Source organism: Camelina sativa, chromosome 14, assembly GCF_030686135.1.
Source record: "Camelina sativa cultivar CO46 ecotype springtype chromosome 14, ASM3068613v1".
In the NCBI taxonomy this organism is placed as follows: Eukaryota; Viridiplantae; Streptophyta; class Magnoliopsida; order Brassicales; family Brassicaceae; genus Camelina; species Camelina sativa.
The window spans coordinates 9,680,755-9,700,801 of NC_141893.1; the positions used below are offsets into that span (position 1 = coordinate 9,680,755).

General features: G+C 34.4%; 6 protein-coding genes and 1 non-coding gene across 9 annotated transcripts; 3 read left to right on the top strand and 4 right to left on the bottom strand.

Annotated features, from left to right (window-relative positions):
• Window positions 1-4,704: 4,704 nt before the first annotated feature.
• Window positions 4,705-7,413, top strand: LOC104740874 (F-box protein 7). Of its 2 annotated transcripts, XM_087485433.1 has the most exons (11): window positions 4,755-4,896; window positions 5,243-5,326; window positions 5,435-5,547; window positions 5,650-5,711; window positions 5,803-5,863; window positions 6,037-6,110; window positions 6,214-6,267; window positions 6,357-6,467; window positions 6,554-6,612; window positions 6,869-7,079; window positions 7,174-7,413. In XM_087485433.1, the coding sequence occupies exons 4-11, from the start codon at window positions 5,697-5,699 to the stop codon at window positions 7,231-7,233; spliced, it is 645 nt and encodes a 214-aa protein (XP_087341559.1). In that variant the 5' UTR covers window positions 4,755-4,896; window positions 5,243-5,326; window positions 5,435-5,547; window positions 5,650-5,696; the 3' UTR covers window positions 7,234-7,413. The 2 variants fall into 2 exon arrangements, with proteins under 2 accessions (XP_010459899.2, XP_087341559.1); XM_010461597.3 differs by having other exon boundaries at window positions 4,705-4,896; window positions 5,650-5,863.
• On the bottom strand, window positions 7,273-7,920 carry LOC104740872 (acetyltransferase At1g77540). Its single transcript, XM_010461596.3, has 2 exons — window positions 7,654-7,920; window positions 7,273-7,569 (listed from the first exon to the last, which is right to left on the bottom strand). The coding sequence occupies exons 1-2, from the start codon at window positions 7,900-7,902 to the stop codon at window positions 7,489-7,491; spliced, it is 330 nt and encodes a 109-aa protein (XP_010459898.1). The 5' UTR covers window positions 7,903-7,920; the 3' UTR covers window positions 7,273-7,488.
• LOC104740875 (BTB/POZ domain-containing protein At1g21780) lies at window positions 7,654-9,662 on the top strand. The gene is made up of 4 exons (XM_010461598.2): window positions 7,654-8,266; window positions 8,385-8,530; window positions 8,694-8,809; window positions 8,912-9,662. Exons 1-4 carry the CDS (start codon window positions 8,154-8,156, stop codon window positions 9,515-9,517), a joined length of 981 nt encoding a protein of 326 aa, XP_010459900.1. The 5' UTR covers window positions 7,654-8,153; the 3' UTR covers window positions 9,518-9,662.
• A 35-nt stretch (window positions 9,663-9,697) lies between these two features.
• Window positions 9,698-11,691, top strand: LOC104740876 (uncharacterized). The gene is made up of 3 exons (XM_010461599.3): window positions 9,698-10,254; window positions 10,733-11,010; window positions 11,194-11,691. The coding sequence occupies exons 1-3, from the start codon at window positions 9,996-9,998 to the stop codon at window positions 11,521-11,523; spliced, it is 867 nt and encodes a 288-aa protein (XP_010459901.1). The 5' UTR covers window positions 9,698-9,995; the 3' UTR covers window positions 11,524-11,691.
• A 321-nt stretch (window positions 11,692-12,012) lies between these two features.
• Window positions 12,013-12,084, bottom strand: TRNAQ-UUG (transfer RNA glutamine (anticodon UUG)). Its single transcript has one exon. It is a non-coding gene; the product is annotated as a tRNA-Gln (tRNA).
• A 144-nt stretch (window positions 12,085-12,228) lies between these two features.
• Window positions 12,229-15,380, bottom strand: LOC104740877 (filament-like plant protein 2). Of its 2 annotated transcripts, XM_010461601.3 has the most exons (4): window positions 15,125-15,380; window positions 14,581-14,696; window positions 12,868-14,495; window positions 12,229-12,790 (listed from the first exon to the last, which is right to left on the bottom strand). In XM_010461601.3, the coding sequence occupies exons 2-4, from the start codon at window positions 14,639-14,641 to the stop codon at window positions 12,404-12,406; spliced, it is 2,076 nt and encodes a 691-aa protein (XP_010459903.1). In that variant the 5' UTR covers window positions 14,642-14,696; window positions 15,125-15,380; the 3' UTR covers window positions 12,229-12,403. The 2 variants fall into 2 exon arrangements, with proteins under 2 accessions (XP_010459903.1, XP_087339159.1); XM_087483033.1 differs by lacking the exon at window positions 15,125-15,380 and having other exon boundaries at window positions 14,581-14,780.
• Window positions 15,381-17,519: 2,139 nt separating this feature from the next.
• On the bottom strand, window positions 17,520-18,977 carry LOC104740878 (uncharacterized). Its single transcript, XM_010461602.3, has 2 exons — window positions 18,618-18,977; window positions 17,520-18,048 (listed from the first exon to the last, which is right to left on the bottom strand). Exons 1-2 carry the CDS (start codon window positions 18,880-18,882, stop codon window positions 17,702-17,704), a joined length of 612 nt encoding a protein of 203 aa, XP_010459904.1. The 5' UTR covers window positions 18,883-18,977; the 3' UTR covers window positions 17,520-17,701.
• Window positions 18,978-20,047: the final 1,070 nt, after the last annotated feature.

The following is a 20,047-nucleotide window of genomic DNA, read 5'->3' on the forward strand; positions in this document are numbered from 1 at the left end:
GTTGTTTCTAATATTCTTTTTTACTTTAGGGTTGGTGCGTCATTCACCTCCCTGTTGGTGAATAGAGATTCATCGAGACTTTTGGTCTTACTCATGCAAGTCTCTACAAGTTGGGTTTTCTAAACTAAAATGTGGTAAACTTAATGACTTCATTGGTTAAATATAATTTCAGAAAATTCTGAGTGGTGATCTAAATCACTATACATATATTTGATTGGTAAGTACTTTTTTAAGAAACCATATGGGTGTTAATATATAATACAAGCAAATTATACTATCGGCTAAATTGTTTTGTTTTTCATGTCTAGATGTTCTTGGTCAAGTGTCTCCATTTGGGATATAGAGATTCTTGAAGCAAACAACAAGGCAACTAAATGAAGGCTGAAAAGTAAGTTAATATACTACGTCTATCTATTTATCAACATGGCTTTTATTTTTTGTGTGATGTTTAACTAATTAATGTGTATTCAACCAATGGACTTGAAGAAAACTGAAGAAGAAATATGACTGACGACTGCTACTTTTAACTTTTGAAGCTCCTAAATTAAAGATGGTGAGGAGAAGGATGATGTGAATACCACATAAACTAAATTAAAGACCTTAATCTTCAAGATTGAGAAGAATGAAGTTTGGTTATTTTTTTTATTTCGTTTTGTTTTGTTTCTCAAACTTTCCAAGTTTATCATTTAATGGTTATTTGGATTAAAATAAAAGTAAGACGTATGATTTTGTGGTAACTCTATTTGGTTATTCAAATAATTCAATAAAATAATTTCAGAATATTTGTTGCCTTTATGCTAAATTGCTAATGAATTTAATTCAATGTCATTTTGCACATCCTAAATTGAGAATATTATTATATTAACTAACCTTCTACACCGTTGGGGTCTCGATCAATCTTAGCACTTTAAGGTTTATATTATTCACCATGTGTAATGCAGAAATCAAAAATAACATATTATTTAATTTCTAAAATAACACTTGAACAATGGTGAAGCAGGCTTCTAACAAGCCGTTCCTCAAAGTAGTTAATTTTTGAGCAAGTTAAACAATTAACCTTATTACTGGTATAAGAAGATGTAGGTTAATAGACTTTCATCTTTGACTTCTTTACAAGTAAATTATTACTGGAATTAATTTATAATTTAATTTAGGATCTTCTGGAAAAATAGATATAGTTATTAACCTTGAAAATGAAAAAAAAAAATATATATATATATATATAATAATTTTGCACTATTACTTTATAATATGTAGGCTACTATCAAGATTTGTAGTGTATTTTCTAATTTATATGCTGTTAATAGAAATATAAATATACCTACCATAGTAGCTTAATTACAAACATATGAAACTTGGCAGTACCTATATATATCTCCTTCATAACACAACAATTTTGTTACAACTTTCTTATATTCTTCTAAACCTACTTCAAAAATGTATATATAGATAAAAAAAAATATTAAATAAAAGAAAGTTTTCAAATTCTACTATATTAATTGAGAAGTACATTTATAAAATTAACATTAAAAGTGTAAGAAAATACATTGAAATGTCATTAGAAATATAAAAAATGATAAGATCATTGAGGGTAATTCATTGTTTTTAAACCTGATCCTGAAAGCAAACCGGAATACCTTCTAGGTCACCGGGTCGACCCGGTCTGACCGCAGATCAATAATTCACTCAGTTTCATTATATATAATCATATATAGTCGTATATATTATATCTTGGTTTTATAAATATCAAAACAAAAGTTTTCATATCTTATCATAGTAAATTAATCTTTGAACATTAATTGTAAATTTCTAAACCTTATGATTTTAAATTCAAACAAGTTGACTAGCAGTAAAATATAATAAAAAATTCCTAATAATAAAAATGGTGACGGAAGAAATAGAAAAAAAACTACACAGTATTCATTTTGTCCCACATCGATTGTATAGTGGAAGAAGTACGTGATGCTTCACTATATAAATCAAACCGAGGAATGGATTAGTCAAATATTAAGAATTACCAATTAGTTATTGATTTTAACTCAAACCGCTAGGCCAACCGCCGGGTCAACCACTGGGTCATCTACCGGTTAGCCGAGTTTTCCCGGTTTTATCCAATTTTTTTATTATCCGGGTTTGAAGTGTAATCCGGACCGAGATACCTTCCGGTTCACGGTTAAACCGGTTCGACCATCCGGTCAGAACCGAGTTTCAAAACATTGGGGTAATTTAAGATAATTTAACTAGGCTAGGCAAAAATTAGTATATTAAGTATATTGCTAAAAATAAGATAATGAGAAATATCCGCTCGGTTAAGAAACTATGATTTCTTTCTCCAGAAATATTGATCCAGTTTTATACAGTTTCCGGAACAACATCTACATGAAGAGAAAATAAACCTTCAATTTTGTATGAAATATATATATGTACTTATGCATATTCATAACTCCAAATTTTAGAATTGAAATGTGACTTATTAAATTTGGGATAATAAATTTTATGAGGTCTTTTATATACTAATCTAGTAAAAAAATCAAATTGAAAATAGAATGACTAATCTATTGAGCTTTTTATAAACTACATTTTTAATCACCAACCTAAAACATTTTTGGTTCAAATTTGGTATGTTCTTCTCTGTTTATAAATCAACCACATAATCAAGTTATAAGATTTTTTGTTATGATTTTGATCTAATAATAGTAATTTGTATAATTTTACTCAAATTTTGAACAAAAGAAAAAATCAAATAACTGGCTATTAGTTTACTAAAATAATTTGCTATTAGTGTACTATATAGTGATGGTTGATTGTTTTTAAATTGAAAGAAATTTGAAAAATGTGTGTTTAAATAGATATTTTGTTTATTGGTTCTGTTTTATTTTTTTGCAAAATATTGTGTGTTGCAGGATCCTATGCTTCTGATGTAGAATGCACTGATTCAAACCTGTTTATGATGTGACACAAATCCAATACATCAATAATAAAAAACCAGTAAGAGAGAGAGAAAAAAGAATGATTCAACTAAATCCTTTGAAGTAATAAATTTAGTAACGGAGCAACAATACCTCCCCAGCATCTTCCATGGATATTTCATTTTCAACTAAATCCTTCATAGCCAATAGACACTTAAGTGACTTAATACACAGCTCACTGGTTGGAACTTCATAATGCTCAAGTTCAGGTATTTCAAAATTTTTGATACTTGGGAGTAGTAGCCTTTGAAGTGTTCCTGCCAAATTCAAATTCACCATATATTAGTCCAAAATTCAATCATAATTAAAGGGTAAAGAAACAAAGAAGCATCTATAGGTCACCTTTGAAGAACCAATGATTGAGGTAAGTGTTCTTACAACACTCTCCACATCGAATACATCGAATTCAGGGGTAGCCTTCAAAACTCCAAGCAAGTTCTTTACTCACTACAAGAAAACATTAGATTTCCTACTGAAGATATCGAAAGAAAATGGAAAGAAAGACGTTTTTCTTACCAATTTCCTACGAAAACTGTAGGAGGTAATCGCCCGAAGGAAATCGTAAATGGAGAGAATTGCGAAGGAAATTACTTTCGAAATCGCGCCGAAGGAAAACTCGAAGGTAAATTGGAAGGAAAAGTAGAAGGAGATACTGACTATTTTCCTTCTACATTTTCGAAAGAAAACCAGTTTCCTTCTAAACATTTCTTTTGCTATTCCTTCGAATCTTTCATTCTATTTTCCTTCCAAATTTTCATTCTCTTTTCCTACAAAATTTCATCCCATTTTCCTTTAAAAAAATAAAATAAAATTTCCTTTATTTTGGTAGGAAATAAGTCTGATTCATTTTTTAAGAAATCATAATCATTTGTACTGAATTCTCGATTAGTTTTACAGTTTTAAAATATATAGATGAAATTACCCAGAAATTAGCCTTATATACATGCCGTGATTAAATCCAAAAGTTTTACAAAATACATAGTTAAAACATCTTACACCAATGACCGAGGTAAGTGTTCTTACAACACTCTCAACATGCAATTCTGGAGTCGCCTTCAGTACGCCAAAGAAGCTCTTTACTAATTTCCCCAAGTACAAAACCAAGATATCAGGTGAACATTCATGGCTTAGAGTACCTAATGCTTCAACACTATGAGCATGAGAACATGAAATAGAAGTTTAAATGAGTGTAAGAACATAATAGCATCAAAAAGCGTAAAAATATATACGGTGCTAAATGATATTATCTTTATAGCATAAGAGTATTTCATGAGTACGACTTCATTAAATATATACAATGCTAAAGGATCTCACCTTTCGCTGAAGATCTACGTATCCGATGAGGATAAGAACGAGATATGTTAGGGATTTTGACCATTTTGTGCTTGAGGCCAAAAAGGAAATGCAAAATGTGGAGCTAGCTAGCTTGTTGATCACACTCACTCAGTTGGAAATAGCTAGGAGATATATGGGAGATGAATAAACTTTGTTGTAACGCATTTCATTGTTAAGTTAATTCTCAGTTTTTTGCAAGTTTTATTCTTTTATTTTTAAGGTTTTAGAATACAAAAATTAATTGATCAAAAGACTAAAAGATTGTCACAATTTTTTGGTTATTCTTGATTTCTTGCCTAAACAAATTAAGGAGGAACCACTGTAACTCTCTAATATTATCAGACGAAACGGTCAAACTAAACCACTTGGTTAACGAGATATTGAAACCGACCTTGGAACTAACTGATCAGAACTCGGATATGTCGGTTTTGTTGGAACAACGTGGACCTCGAGAAAAACAAATAAAACTAAAAGACAGAGAGAGAGAGTCTGGTTCTATCGTCTTCTTGTTTTCCCGGTAACAGGGAGCGCGCACGGGCGGCTACGAACTCGCCGGATTTTTCAAATCGTCTATCAGTTTCCATGACATCAGGTATTTCGATTTCGTATTGATATTTTTTTTTGATTTTTTCATCGTATCGATATATGACATCATCAAGAACAGATAAAATTTGAGAAATTTTCTGTTTTTTTTTTTTTGGGGATAAATTTTGGAACTGTATCATGGTTTTGTGGGTCTTATTATTGAGCTTTTCTCTATATTTGCTCTCAAATCATCTCATGTTGATTTGGATCATACATGATCTATTTGGTCTCGTGGATGTGCTCTATCACAAATTGAGAAAATGATATACAAGTTGTATTTTTTACGATATGAAAGGAGAGTGTTGTGGCTAATTACTGATTCGCTTGGTGTCTCTTCTTCATTGTCGTCACAGATGCTCTCACTATACCATCTGAGCTCGAATCTGCGTTGCGGCTCAGGACTGTCCAATACTTTATCACTAAGAGGCCTTGGCTTGGTACATCTAAATCATTCTCTCTCTCTACTGTGTTTTCATCTTTTATCACAAATTTTGTTTTACGTTTTTGAGATGAGTAGTTACATCATCTTTTTTCCCATGTTGTAGATCTCTATGGAGTCCATGTGAGGCCTGTGGCACCATGCGGAAGTACAAGCAGTATACCCCATTATGATCCAGCTTTGATTCATCGTTGCTTGCCTGATGAGCTTCTTTTCGAGGTTTTGAGCTTCCCTTTCTTCCTTTTTCTTGTTTCCTCGTTATACTACTAGCCTTTCCCATGTTGTTTCGTATGTACTCATGGATATGATGTTACTTCGTAGGTGTTTGCTCGGATGATGCCTTATGACTTAGGTAGAGCAGCTTGTGTATGCCGAAAGTGGAGGTACACTGTTCGAAACCCTGTCTTCTGGCGTAATGCTTGCTTGAAAGCTTGGCAGACTACTGGTGTTATCGAAAACTATAACATCTTGCAGTCTACATATGATGGATCTTGGAGGAAAATGTGGCTTCTTAGATCCAGAGTTCGTACTGATGGTAAATCTTTCTTGCTTTCATCCATCCCCTTCCTTCATGAGATTCTACCACCTAGTGATTGTTGTGGTATCACTATTTATTCCTTTATTCATCAAAGTAACCTTATGTCATACTTATTAACTCTTCATATATGTATGATTATTTTCAAACTTTGTGTCTTCTTCTCTTCTCAGGTCTTTATGTGAGTAGGAATACTTACATTCGAGCTGGGATTGCTGAGTGGAAGATTACAAATCCAGTTCATATAGTAAAGTCTTTGTCTTTTTTCATAGTCTTGCTCTCTTTTCTTCATCTGTCCCATACAGACACATTAATTGAGTGGCCTCCTCATTTGGAATTTTTTGTTGCAGGTTTGTTACTACCGCTACATAAGATTTTACCCATCTGGCAGATTTCTTTACAAGGTTTGCACACTTTAATCTAACTAGGTATAAATGTGAGTTGCTGGCTCTGATAATTCTCAAAATTGGTTATATTTTATTATATTCTCCAGAACTCATCGCAGAAATTGAAGGATGTTGCCAAGTACATGAACTTTAAGGCTTCTTCTAAATCTGACAATCTTTACAGAGGCACCTACACATTGTCAATGTCAGATGATAAGGTTAGCTGCCTCTAACTGCTTTATTGGCTAGAGATCATCAACAACATTACATCTTCATTATCCTGAAAACATTCTCTTTTTTGCAGATTGAAGCAGCTGTTCTGTACCCAGGGACAACCCCAACCGTCTTAAGGATCCGTTTAAGGTATTTCAATCCCTCAAAACAGGACAATGAATTTTTCTTTTCGATAGAATCATTTAGAACCTTACCGGGAATCTAGACTTGTTTAAAAGGATCTAACCTTTTGGGAAGAATGCATTTTACTTATCTTTAAGTACCGTGTCTAATGAATGTGAATGTGATGAATATTCCTATGATAAGCCATAAGATGGTTTAAAGTTGAGTAGCTCCTAGTCATTGTGATCTTTACTATGGGTTTGTTTTTTGTGGGTGTGGTTAGGTTAAGAGGAACAGCGATTGGAGCAAATAACCGGATGGATTTGCTGTCACTTGTGACAAGTGGTGTGAACGATGACGAAGTAAGCAACACAGAAGAAGACATTCTTGGTCTAGTTGAAGGTTGGGAAGACGATGAAACTCACAACCCGGATATACCTGCTGTCTCACACAAGAGGGGTATGACTCCATTCGTCTTCGTTCCATTCGAAGAGGCAAGTAAAACCATAACAATCGTGCTTTATTGTTCCCTTTGTTCATTTCATTTACAATTGATTTTGACCTGAATCTGTTTCTTGATGATGTTAGGTTGATCAATCTGTTTTGAACTTGCCACCGGAGAAAATGGATTACTTTGTCACCGGCTAAAAAAAGACTCAAGAACAACGTTTCTGTACAAATATGTAATATAGAATAATGTTTTTTTGTCACGTTTTATTTTTATAATGATGACGACATTAGTGTTTTGTTGCTGTCGAATTGTGAAAAAATACAATACATACCGGGATTTTTGTTGTTACAGAGACATGAAGTAAGCTTTTATAATAATGTAACCTGCTGAAGTGTTTTAAGTTTTATTACACCAAAGGCTTTTTAAGTAGAAGAAGCGAAGACTTGATGAGATCAGATGCTAGACTTGATGGTCTTGGAATCCTCTGAGTGAACCAGATGCTTCGACGATGGGTTTCGAGGAAGAAACGTATCCTGCAATAAAAAACACGAGACATTTCATAAAAACAGTACAAGAATCTGATATCAAATACACAATTTTGAGGAAGAGGAGTATACGGAGACGTAAGAGCAAGTGGGGACGATGGAGAAAGAGTGTTCGGAGGCGTGTTCAAAGGCGGCAACGCAGAGAAGCGAAGCCAAACCTAATCCTGCTTTTGACGGCGGTACAAAGGTTCGAACCAGATCCATGATGACTTTACTACCTTCGTTCTTCATCTTGTATTCTATGAAAGCTTCGTGATCCTCCGTCTCGAATCTATGCCTCCCTTCGTTCCACACGATCTTCGGTTTCTCCTTCGTCGCCATTTTTTTTTTTATCTGATCACTCTCTAACTCGTTTCGTCGTCTCTTTCCAATTTCTAATTTGGTTACTAAACTAAACCGGAGCGAACCGGGTTTGAAGAATTAAAAAACGCAACATCGTCGTACACTTGGCAAGCGATGGAGGCACCTGAGTGTGTAGTTGTTGCTTGCTTCGTCGTGTTATTTTGGCGTGAAGTAAAAGAGTTGAGAGAGAAAGGAAGTCAAAACTTGAGAGAGAGAGAGAGAGAGAGTGGATGGGGGACACGAAGGTGGAGACAATCTCGAGGTTAGCTCAATGGCGGATTGAAAATTTTGGACCTTGCTCTTTTAAAAAATCAGATCCTTTCAAAGTTGGGATTTGGAATTGGTAAATTCTTTCTACTTTTGCGTTTTTATTTTTTAACATTTGGGGAATTTTTTTTTCTCGGATTGATTTTTTTTTTTTGTTTTGAATTTGTGTTGTGTGTTTGTGGGATGTAATGAAGGCATCTGTCAATAGAGAGGAACCGTTATCTATCAGTGAGGCTATTCCCAGAACTGTCTAGAGTATCTAAGGAGCAACCTCCTGTTGCCAAATTTGTTCTTCGTGTCTCCAACGTTGGCCCCAATCGTAGATTCTACATCTCTCCTGGTATGTGTTGGTTTCTCAATTTGACTTTACTGGATTTGGAAGTTTGAATTAGGATTAATTTATATTGGAATGAGATGGAACTATGGGAATATATGGTTAGAACTGAAATCTAGCTTTTGTTTATATATATGTTAGCTGAGAGATACTCTGTATTGTGGTGCAGTTTATGAAAAACTGCTGCGTACAACTGATGATTGTGTGTGGCATGTGGATTCCAGCTTCCACGGTCGATTCACCATTGACGTCGAGTTTCTTGATCTCAAAATCTTCCCTTTGAATGTCAGTTTTCACCTTATTTCTTCTCGTGTTCATAATGATGATTCTATTATAGCTTTCTCTAGTATTTTATGGTTGATCAATTTAAATCAAATATAAATCCAGGGTGGTGAAGCTTCGCCTGTTTGGCCAATCGATGCAACAATGCAATCAATCTCAACACAAACCACTCTCAAATGTTTATCCCGGATGCTAGAGGAAAGCATCCTAACCGATGTAACCATCCACACAGCCGACGGCACGCTCTCTGCTCACAAAGCCATCCTCTCGGCAAGCTCAACCGTATTCAAAAGCATGTTCCACCACGACCTCAAGGAAAAAGAATCATCCACAATCCACATCGACGACATGTCAAGAGAATCTTGCATGGCTCTCCTAAGTTACCTCTACGGAAACATAACCCAAGAAGACTTCTGGAAACACAGGCTCGCCCTCCTCGGTGCTGCAAACAAGTACGACATAACGGATTTGAAAGCGTCCTGCGAGGAAAGCCTGATGGAAGATATAAACTCGGGTAATGTGCTCGAGAGGCTACAAGAAGCCTGGCTTTATCAGCTGGAGAAACTGAAGAAAGGGTGTCTGATGTACTTGTTTGATTTCGGAAAGATTTATGATGTCAGAGAAGAAATCAGCAGTTTCTTCAGGCAAGCTGATCGAGAACTGATGCTTGAGATGTTTCAAGAGGTTTTATCAGTTTGGAAACCTGTCTAAAATATTACTTGATGGTGTTTTGTTTATAGTCGTCGTGTTCCCCCTTGTGTGTGTGTAAAACAACTACTAACAACGCAGTTCATTGATTTTTTTGTTGTACTGTCTACTACATGTATATAGCAAGTATTGGAGTGGTTTGCCGATCTTTCCGAATCATGATTACATAAGGGCTGATTTATTCTCAAAATGGGCCGTAATTAGGCCTGAAAGGATCGTCGACATCGAAACGTCGGCATTGACATTGTATTTAATTAGATGACTCAGCCATCAAGAAGGATCAAGTACCGAAGGACACGTGTCCGTTGCGTCCCAAAGAGGCTACTACGTTAAAGGCATTTGTATAAGTCTCTTCCGCCAAAATTGGAAATGTATATCATCGGAGCTTCCAGCTGAGAATCCAATTTAGGGTTGAGCTTTGCCGGAGTTATCAAGAAATCTACGGGAGGGGCGGAGAGAGAGAGAGAGACAGGGGTTTTCGATGGCGAGGAACGGGATTGGGAGCACGGCAGGGAAGAAGAATGGAGCAGGGCAGTTCTTTTTAGCGACGCTGCTTCTATGGCTAGTATCCGTCGTGTTTGAGATTGTTTTCAATCTCCGGAACGAGCTTCTATGGGTGATATGCGGTGGATGTTTCTTTCAATTGATGAATTGGGTGGTTCGTTCGTGGATATCTCGTGACCCTCTCTTTGTTAATACCTCTGTCTCGCTTTTGCACTCTATCGTTACCTCCGCATCAGGTCCCCCCCTTCCGTCTCTGTTTAATTTTTGACAGAAACAGATTTTGATGTTTTAGGTTAATGTGGTAAAAAGTATTAACTCTTCAACTTCCAATTTTAATCTGTAGCTTTGTTGATTCCATGATTGGGATGCTGTGGGTGGGTAAATAAGTTGTTTGGGTTGTTGGTCTATGAGTTGGTATTAGTAAGGGGAGGAGAATTTTTGGCATTCTTATCAGAATGCCATTTGTTTCTTGGATTGCGGTAACCGTTCTTATAAAGCATATACCTACGATTCTATTATCTTTGGGTCTGGGGAGCTTACTCGTTGCTCCTATTTAAGCGGATCATTTAGTTATACTTATACCCTTGAATGTATGTATTAAACGGATTAAAAGACCATTTACACCATCTGTTTTTGCCATTATTTTGTTATATGATGTTTCTTCACCAAGCCATACTGATTTAAGTTCTACTCTCCCACTTGTGTTAACTACAGTGGTTTTCATTCTGCTCAATCAATGCTTAGCTAAAGGGTTAGACGAGATGTTCGATCATTCTGAGTTGGTTGGTGGTACTTGGAAATGGGCATATCCAGCTTTGTGTTTCTCATGCGGCTACTTTGCGTATGACCAGTGGGATATGCTTCAGTACCGGCTGTACAGCGGCTTAATACCTTCCATTCTAATTCACCATCTCGTCCTCCTTGTTTGCTTCACCTTGGCTCTGTACCGAAATGTAACCATCAACTACCTGATTCTTACTCTCATTTGTGAGGTACGTTCCACTTTTTTCTTCCTGAATTTTTTTCTGGCTGTTTCGTTTGCGGACCATGCTAACATGAGTTTAGCTCTAGTTTCATATATATAGTAATCCAGTTGGAGATAGACTACAATTTTCAACTCCCAACATGTACCTATGTGAACCAAAGTGACTTTTGTTATTTCAATGTATAAACAGATGCATTCGATCTTTCTGCACGTGAGGAAGCTAAGGAGAATGGCGGGAATCCGAGACAGTAACACGGCATTGGTTAAACTGGAGTGGGTACTAAACTGGACAACCTTTGTGTTTGCAAGGTGCATTCCTCACATTCTCATCTCTGTCAAGCTAATCAAAGACGCACACAAGTTTGGGAGAGGCGTGGAGTTACCCCTAGCTCTGTCTGGTATGGCGGGAATGCACATCCTCAATGTCGGCCTAGGATTGGATCTGTTTCATGCTTTCAGAAGAGAGAGAAGTACCAAGAGAAATCAAGAGAACATCAATCATCACAACCATGGAGAATAGTAGCCAATTTAGACGCTCACAGTTGCAGAATATGGTTTGTTGTGTAACTACTACTCCACTCATCTGTTGTTTGTGTATCTGAGGTGTTGCTACTAACTAAGTTCTAATAGCATTCAGAACTATTTGTACTACAGGGAAAAATAAAATAAAAAATAAACTATTTGTAAATGTTATTTATTGGTGATTACAATTAGGCTTGGGGGCATTCGCTTTTTCAAACTAGACTTTTGGTTCGGTTTGAAGACATGATCTTGGTTTACATTTAATCTAATTAATATTATATTTTGTTAAATTTTATATTCATTTGGTATAGTTTAATGTCTTTATATATTAGATTTATTATATAAAATAAAATTTTAATGGGTTTTATTCTGTTACATTTGAGTTCAAAGTGGTTTAGTTTGAGCTGATGGATATTTGTTTGGTTCAGTTTTTTTGCCATCTCTAATTACAATGTTTGGGGAAAAAAAAAGGATGCAAGAGCAAGAGAGGTCCTACCGGGAGTCGAACCCAGGTCGCTGGATTCAAAGTCCAGAGTGCTAACCACTACACCATAGAACCTCAGGTGACTGTATGTTGCATGCACCATTTTAGAATATAATCGAAAATATTGTGTTTTTCGACACAACCAATGCAGTCTTCGTTGCCTTTATCTATTGAGCAACCATAATGCATCACATTGGTGAGACTGAAAAAACAAAGATAAAACTCACAACTCACATGACATATAAGATTAAGAAGATTACAACATTTTGTAGCGCAGAAGAAACAAGGATGATCCTTTTGGTAAGAAGAACAAGTCAGAATCTGAAAACTATTGTAAGAATCCGATTAAACAATCAGATTGACTCTAGCTACTGCAAGAACCTATTTGCTTCTCCTAACTCCCCAAATGTATTGCATTTCTACTTCTGGAAAAAACCGTGGCAAATCCATTACGATTCTTCTCAGAACTCCCTCGGTTTGATGACATAATTAATGACACTGTTGTTGAATCAGAAGAAGATGAACATGGATGTAAAGTATTGTTGTTGCTGTTCTTGGTTGCAGTATACTCATGCGACCTTCCATTGATTGTTTTGATGCACTCAGGAGGATCTTTTCGTAAAAATGCTTCCTTCTTGTGAACAGAACTTGCAGAATCTGGAATGTTTGCTATACCGATCAAGAAATCTTCAAGTGTTGCAAGAGATTGTAGCTGTTTCCCCAGTGATGCTATTGTTTTCTGACAATCTTCAAATTTTCCTGCAGCTGTTTCTATGTCTTCCTGCAATAGAATAGAATCAACTTTAGTGAAACAAGAATTAAAGCTAATTAGTGATCAGTAAAAATACAAAACTGAACCTGTTTGATCTTTGATTCTAATTTTTTTCTCCTGATCATTGTCTTCTCTTCTATCTCTCTTCTAAGCTCCTCTTTATATTTCTCACACTTTTCCTTTAGCTCATCAGAGACAATCTTCTCATTTCTCACCTCTGCTTCCATTTGCATGACCTGAGTTTCAGCTTGTGTTTTAGATTCATTAGCTAGTTTCAGCTCCCTTTTGATCTCTTCTAACTTCATCTCAACTTTTTGAAAACAAACTCTAGATTCTTGATATTGATCTTTGATTACTTCAGACCATATCTTTAGCTCAGATTTCTCAGCTTCCATCTTCTCTAATTTATCTTCCAACTCAATTTTGTCACCAACAATAGCTTCGAGCTCTAAGCTAAGTCTCTTCTCCGCTTCTCTACAACGTTTTACTTCACTGTCAAGCTCATCCTTTTCTGTTTGTAGCTTCTCCAACTTCATCTCAACTTCTTGAAAACAAACTCCAGATTCTTGATACTTATCTCTGATGATGTCAAAAGATATCTTAAGCTCAGCTTTCTGAGCTTCCATCTTCTTTATTACATCTTCCAACTCCATTTTGTCACCAACAACATCTTTAAGCTCTAAGCTCAATCTCTTCTCTGCTTCTCTACAACATTTAACTTCATTGTCAAGCTCATCCTTTTCTGCTTGTAGCTTCTCCAGCTTCATCTCAACTTCTTGAAAACAAAATTTAGATTCTTGATATTTATCATTGATTACATCAAACGATATCTTTAGTTCAGCTTTCTCAGCTTCCATCTTCTTTAACATATCTTCCAACTCCATTTTATCACCAACAACAGCTTCAAGCTCTAAGCTCAGTCTCTTTTCCGCTTCCCTACAACAGTTAACTTCGCATTCAAGCTCATTCTTTTCGGCTTGTAGCTTCTCCAACTTCTCCACTAAGTTCAATTCATACTCAGTGTTACAGTTTTTAGCCTGTGTCTCTGGCAGAGCCACAAGACGTTCCATCTCAAGGAAATCATCCATGAGATCAACTTCAGTGGATAAAGTAGTTCCATGATGACTTCTATCACCACTTTTGAATTGATATAATTCAGAAATCAATGCTGATGATGCCCACGAATCAGAGCAGCTCCCCTCGATTTTCTCCCTTCCTCCATCTGAATGACTATCTGAAGATTGATTAGATGATAGTGATGATGATGATGATTTAGCCAAACTTCTAAGCTTCCTGCACTCAGCTTCGAGTTTCGCCACCTTCTTTATGCTACCTAAATGCTGCTTACTAGCAGTTTCAGCTGCTTGAGTGCTCAAGTCCCTCTCAACCATCACAATCTCAAGCTCCTCCCGCTGTGCAAGAAACTCTCGTCTCAACACCATGTTTTCAGATTTAGCAGCTTCTGCTTCCTTGTGTATCTCAAGAACTCGTCTCTCTAGACCGGTGTTAGCAGATTGCAACTCCTTGCTACATCTAGTCACAGCTTCTTGAATTTTATCCTCTTGCTCATCTCTAAATTGCCTCAGTTGTCTAACACACTCCTTGAGAGCCCCATCAAGATAACTTACCCTATCTTCCAACACATTGTTCTTACTAGCCGCGTCCTCCAGCTTTTGCTTCAGCTCAACCACTTCATTCTCAGCTCTTTCCCATCCTTAAAATACCAACAAGAGAAAATGTTCTCACTAGAAAATAAAAAATTGCAGAAGCAGGATGAAGAAAAAGGTAAGACTAATTACCACCAAGAGCATCTTCTGCAACTTTGGCATGTTGTTTCACAAGCTCATCTTTAGAATCCATTGCTGGTTCCGAGATCAAAGTAGTATACCAATCATCACATCACAAACTCAAGGATCTGAAAGAAGAGAGAAAGTTGAATCCCTCAAAACACTATAACCAGAACAGGGCCTTTCCTCTACGGAATCAAAAGTAAATCTCACGGGAAAGAATATTGAATTTGGACATATGCATCCAAACACACGATAAAACAAAACCCAACAGTCTTATGGGAACATAAGAAAACAAAATACGTAACTTGGCTTATCAGTTTCACAGATTTTGCTTTCAAGCCACACTTTAACAACAATCTTAAGTACTTAAACTATCTACTGGTCACTGGACCACAAAAAACACGCATGAAGAACACCTGTTAATGAATTTAACAATCACTTCAATAACACGTCATTAAAAAGTACTAATAACATCTTTGTGTTTCTCATATGTAATAACACTTTGTTACAAAAAAACAATAGACGAAAGACTTGAGGAGAAAACAAGATTTACCAGACTAGAAACAGGTCACATATGCAATGAAGTGTACCCCTTTACAGTGCTTATATGATTCGTCTCCAAAATCAAGAATATATAACATGGCGAAAAAAGAAAAAAAAAGCGAAGTTCTTTCTTTTTGTGGTTGTTAATTCTTTACACTTTTGAATTGTATTTTCCTTTTTTTCAAATTTTTAAAAGAGGAAGAGAGGGAGAGAATAATATGATGAGATCGTATATCTAACCTTTTTCTTCAGCATTTAATGAAGTTATGAAAAGTTACATAGTAGTGGGCTGTAATAAGACATTTCTCCAAGCCCGTTAGTTTTGAAACCCAATAATACATTAAACATTTGAGCATATGTTATATTACATCTGTTTTTTTTTTTTTTTTTTAATTCTGAAAATTGTTACCGAAATGAATTATACTGTGACTGTGAGCAACAATATTAAAATTAAAATAATTATAATTAAAAAAAATTCATATATTCTGTTGGGTTTTGCTATGTAACATAAGTAACAAAGTGATATATGTGTATAAATATTCATATTAATGTAATGGAACAAGTGCATATATTGTTTAATAAAAAAAGAAAAATTGGATAACTGTTGTAGTTGAAATGGTTCCAAGTATACGTCACTTTCTTTAGTTCAAGACTTTGAAATTTGAATCCCACATGTTGTTGTCACTCATAATATCATGACCTACGTTTATAACATATAGACCATGCATTATCATTCAATATCAATTTATTATGGTCGTAAAATCTCATATTTTGTACATATACATAATATCAAAGTGTTTTAAATTTAGTCCCCATGTCGTATTATACGATTTGCATTTTCGTATTGGCTATCTCTATGTGTGTGTGTCTATGCATACGCAGACCACTTGGGCTTACGTCCTGATCAAGGATTATTGTCTTGTTCATCATATATGAAATTTTCCATTCTTTGTGACAATTATATCTAAGGATTTTTGGATCAATCTAAATGGGACTATTACTATAAAAAAGAATCATTTAATTCTTCGAAATCTTTCATATAAATTAGGTAAAAAATATATAGGTAGGTGGTCCAGGTCCTAATTTTGAATACGATCATCTATTATAATGGTCCCGTTTAACCCTACAGCCAACGCTCTCGACAAAATGAAAAGTAAATTTACGAAATTTATGCAAAAATCATATTAAATCTTTCACTTATACATTTGATATGCAAAACAATTATGATAAAACCATGGTCAACAAAACTCTAATCGACTAAACATTCTACTATATCATTACTCGATCGTTGATGTTTCTTGACTATCCAACTTTGTTTTAATTTGTTCCGAGAGCTACCCACAACTACACTTTGCAAGGTTTTTAAACTTTCTTTGCTGAATAAGAACTAGTTTCCTGACCAGAAAAAAGAACAACCAATTACTACACACTTTCAGCTAACCTGTTCGACATAGGGCACGAAAAAAAAGTGGACAAAAGTCACAAAACAAACAAATGTCTATTCGTCCTTTTTATTAACCTAAAAATTAGGTTTTCCTTCGCATCAGTCTTACCACATTGATAAATTCTTATATAATTTTCCTTGGAGTAGTCACATTGCTTTCCTACTTTTGATTGAACTTAGCCAAATTAAAAGCCACTTTTTTCCTTTGAGTTGTCATCTCAAACACAATAAAGTTCAAATATCAAAATCAGTTGTCAAATGAATCTACTATTGATTTCAACATTTTAACCAATTTCGTTCGAATCAAAATGAACTTGGTAAAACATATGACATGAACAACTCTCCAACATAAACCGATGTGCTATAAGTATCTCGATCGTTTCTATTATAATATGTATCAACAAAAATCTTAAAAGTTTGAGATTCGGAAATATACAATGTATACAAAAGAGACAACTATAAGACAATGTGAATGGGGCAATGCTTTGGGGTCCATTTTTTGTGCTCCAATGTTTCCCACTATTGTGAACAAGCTAACATGGACTCGTCTTCTTGCATAACTTGTACTACTCTATTTTTTTTCCTATAAAATAATAAAAAGGAATTAAGGTGAGACTAAAAGTCATAGTAGAAAAAACTTCAAGAATCCCATGCAAAATTATTTATATTAAAGAAACTCACTTTCCTAGTTTTCTTCTCTCTTTAATTATACCTTTATTTTTCTGTGTTCAAAAATCAAAACTTTCTCTTTTGTCATATTGAAATAATGCTAAAAGACTACTTTGAGTTTTGACCCTTGTCCCATCTTTTAATGGCTTTTATCAGACTCAGACCACATGCCTACAAAGAGGTATGGTGTAGGGAAAGACTCTTGTCCCTTTACATATCCTTACATGTAAATGTAATACATATTTAAGCAAAACTCTAAAACTAATTCAATAATTTAGTTATGGATGCAATCGATTCAAACCATGTATTGTCATTATTTACAAAAGAAAATACTTTCACATAATTCTTCTTCGAACAGAAGCATCAATCATTGAAAAAACGACCAAACCAAAATAGTAAACTACAAAAAATATATAGAAAAGTATTTGTTTTTTTTAAATGTAATAATTAGTTATATATGACATAAAAAAATCATCAACTTTTACTTTTCCTGGATTTTCTTCTGGTTAAGGTCCTCACCATCCAACCCTGTTTCCTCACTTTGGCTCCTTCGACCTTGGATGATGCCACGTGACAAGAAGTGGTGGACGATCCTGACCTGAGTTTGATAACGTGGAAGAGATGACCAATCCGCTTGCGCCACCTAAGCGATGACTTGGCAGTGGTGTGCTCTACGATACTGGTGCTGCTCGTTATAGGGGATTGCTGCTTCTTGCATGTTGGGTTTGTTGTGTTGTCTACACAAACCTTTGTTGTCACTACTGCTTTCTTCTCCCACGACGCGTTTCCATTGTTTTCGAATTTTATTGATATGAAAGAATCTGAAAACAAAATATGAAACTCTCAGAATTTCAATAATAAAATTGATAATCTTGTACAATATTCATACAAAACGACATTATTTACCAACTATAAAAGATAATTAGCCGTATAGCACACAACTCATTATATCGAGTAAAACAAAATTTTCAGCTGGCCCGATCTAAAATAATATTAATATGAACTCCTTTCTGAAAAAAATGAGTCTAATATAAATGTGTATGTGTATATACTATGTAGTGCCTATATGAATATAAACAGAAAATTATGAACATCGTTACAAATAATTAAGAATCATCTCATGATTCCACACACATACACATAGATTTATATTATAAAATTTTAAAATATTGTGTGGGAGAAGTTGAAAATCTTTTTTTGGAAAACGGAAAATACTGTGTGTTCTTGAGTCTTGACAAACCAAAAGAAAGAAAGAAAGAGAAAATAACTAATAGGAATTAGATCTTGAAGTATTTATTTTTATTTTTATTAAAACTGATTATTAATTATAAGATGTATGTATGTTATATATTATGCGAGTATGAAGTATAAATAAATAAAAATTGTGTACCTTCTTGGCTTGTGGAGACGTCAAGATCGGAGGAGGGATGGAATTTACGGTGACGGAGATCGAGGCGACTGAGGAGGGAGCTCAAGGCGAAGATCTTGGGGAGGCTGATGATTGGTGAAGAGGAAGAGTGTTTAGTTCTTGATGATCTCTGTTTTGAAGCTAAAACAAGAAGCCTCTCATTCAAACAGAGTGGACAAACTCCAACATATTCTTCTTTTGGATGGAAATAACAGTATGGTGAGCTATCATCTTTGTACATATCCATCTTCTTCACTTCCGATGAAAGAAGAGACTAGAGAGGGAGACGAGAGAGAAAGATGAAATATATGTAACAAAAGGATATGGGGCTTTGGTCTGAAATTGAAGCTTTGTAATTTATAATATATCGAATATATTTGTAAATATATTTCATATTATTTCCAAGTAATTTAAGAGAAAAAAAGAATTCCAAGTAGATAAGCCTTTATGAAAAAAAAAAAAAAAGGGAAATAGAGATTTCGATATGACATGATTTTAATTAATATATAAATTCCCAATCCATTAAGCTCGTTTTAGTTTCTAGATTTTGTTGACATCATTGTTTTCAGATAATGACAATTTACAAAATTAATTAGTGTGTACAGTATAATAGTGATACCCTAGATTTAGAGTTTAATTTGTATTTGTTTGATGATATGCAAGTATAAGTCATGCACCTGTTATAAAAGAAAAGGTCTCGAACTTGGTACTTTTATAATGACATGGCCTACGGGCAGGGGCGGATCTACGTGCATATGGGGTGGGGCACGTGCCCCATGCTAATAATAAAATATTTCTGATTAACCATTGTTTAATTATTTATCATAGTTTATTTGGTAGTTAAGTGCCCCATGTAGTTTCTTAGGTGACGAGTTCGAAACTACTCTTTGAACTTTTTGGTTGCTTTTTTTTTGTGTTTCTTTCCCACGTACGATCAGTGTTATCCTATTATACTTACCAACATATTATTTTAAAAAATATCAATTATATATTTTTTTTCTACTTTTTTCTCAACAACTATCCTTCTTTTTCTACTGTATATTTTTTAAAATATTACAAAACTAGTAAATTAGTATAACATACTATCACTTTTTGTAATTTATCTTATATACAAAGAGTTTAAACTATTTCACAAAAATATAAAGAGTTTAAATATGTATAAATATTAAATAATATATCTTTAGATATAATTTCATTCTAAATATATTTACTATGCAATTTAAATATATTTAAAAACCAATAAAAATAGGATTTTAAATTATTGTATTTAATATTTTATTATATAATTCTAAATATATTTACTATGCAATTTAAATATATTTAAAAACCAATAAAATAGAATTTTAAAGTTTTATATTTAATATTTTATTATATATATTTAATATTATTAATAATAAATTATTTGTGTTCCA

Bases quoted from the DNA above. Each gene is read 5' to 3' on its own strand.
- LOC104740875 (XM_010461598.2), top strand. From the start codon at position 8,154: ATGGGGGACACGAAGGTGGAGACAATCTCGAGGTTAGCTCAATGGCGG. The intron at 8,267-8,384 runs GTAAATTCTTTC...GATGTAATGAAG, and splicing joins AAAGTTGGGATTTGGAATTG to GCATCTGTCAATAGAGAGGA. The intron at 8,810-8,911 runs GTCAGTTTTCAC...ATATAAATCCAG, and splicing joins TCAAAATCTTCCCTTTGAAT to GGTGGTGAAGCTTCGCCTGT.
- LOC104740877 (XM_010461601.3), bottom strand. From the start codon at position 14,641: ATGGATTCTAAAGATGAGCTTGTGAAACAACATGCCAAAGTTGCAGAA. The intron at 14,496-14,580 runs GTAATTAGTCTT...TGGTATTTTAAG, and splicing joins TGCAGAAGATGCTCTTGGTG to GATGGGAAAGAGCTGAGAAT. The intron at 12,791-12,867 runs GTTCAGTTTTGT...ATTCTATTGCAG, and splicing joins TAGAATCAAAGATCAAACAG to GAAGACATAGAAACAGCTGC.
- LOC104740872 (XM_010461596.3), bottom strand. From the start codon at position 7,902: ATGGCGACGAAGGAGAAACCGAAGATCGTGTGGAACGAAGGGAGGCAT. The intron at 7,570-7,653 runs GTATACTCCTCT...TTTTTATTGCAG, and splicing joins CCACTTGCTCTTACGTCTCC to GATACGTTTCTTCCTCGAAA.
- LOC104740874 (XM_010461597.3), top strand. The intron at 5,548-5,649 runs GTTTTGAGCTTC...GTTACTTCGTAG, and splicing joins CTGATGAGCTTCTTTTCGAG to GTGTTTGCTCGGATGATGCC. The intron at 6,268-6,356 runs GTTTGCACACTT...TATATTCTCCAG, and splicing joins CTGGCAGATTTCTTTACAAG to AACTCATCGCAGAAATTGAA.
- LOC104740878 (XM_010461602.3), bottom strand. From the start codon at position 18,882: ATGGATATGTACAAAGATGATAGCTCACCATACTGTTATTTCCATCCA. The intron at 18,049-18,617 runs GTACACAATTTT...TTTTGTTTTCAG, and splicing joins CGTCTCCACAAGCCAAGAAG to ATTCTTTCATATCAATAAAA.
- LOC104740876 (XM_010461599.3), top strand. From the start codon at position 9,996: ATGGCGAGGAACGGGATTGGGAGCACGGCAGGGAAGAAGAATGGAGCA. The intron at 10,255-10,732 runs GTCCCCCCCTTC...TGTTAACTACAG, and splicing joins TATCGTTACCTCCGCATCAG to TGGTTTTCATTCTGCTCAAT. The intron at 11,011-11,193 runs GTACGTTCCACT...ATGTATAAACAG, and splicing joins TTCTTACTCTCATTTGTGAG to ATGCATTCGATCTTTCTGCA.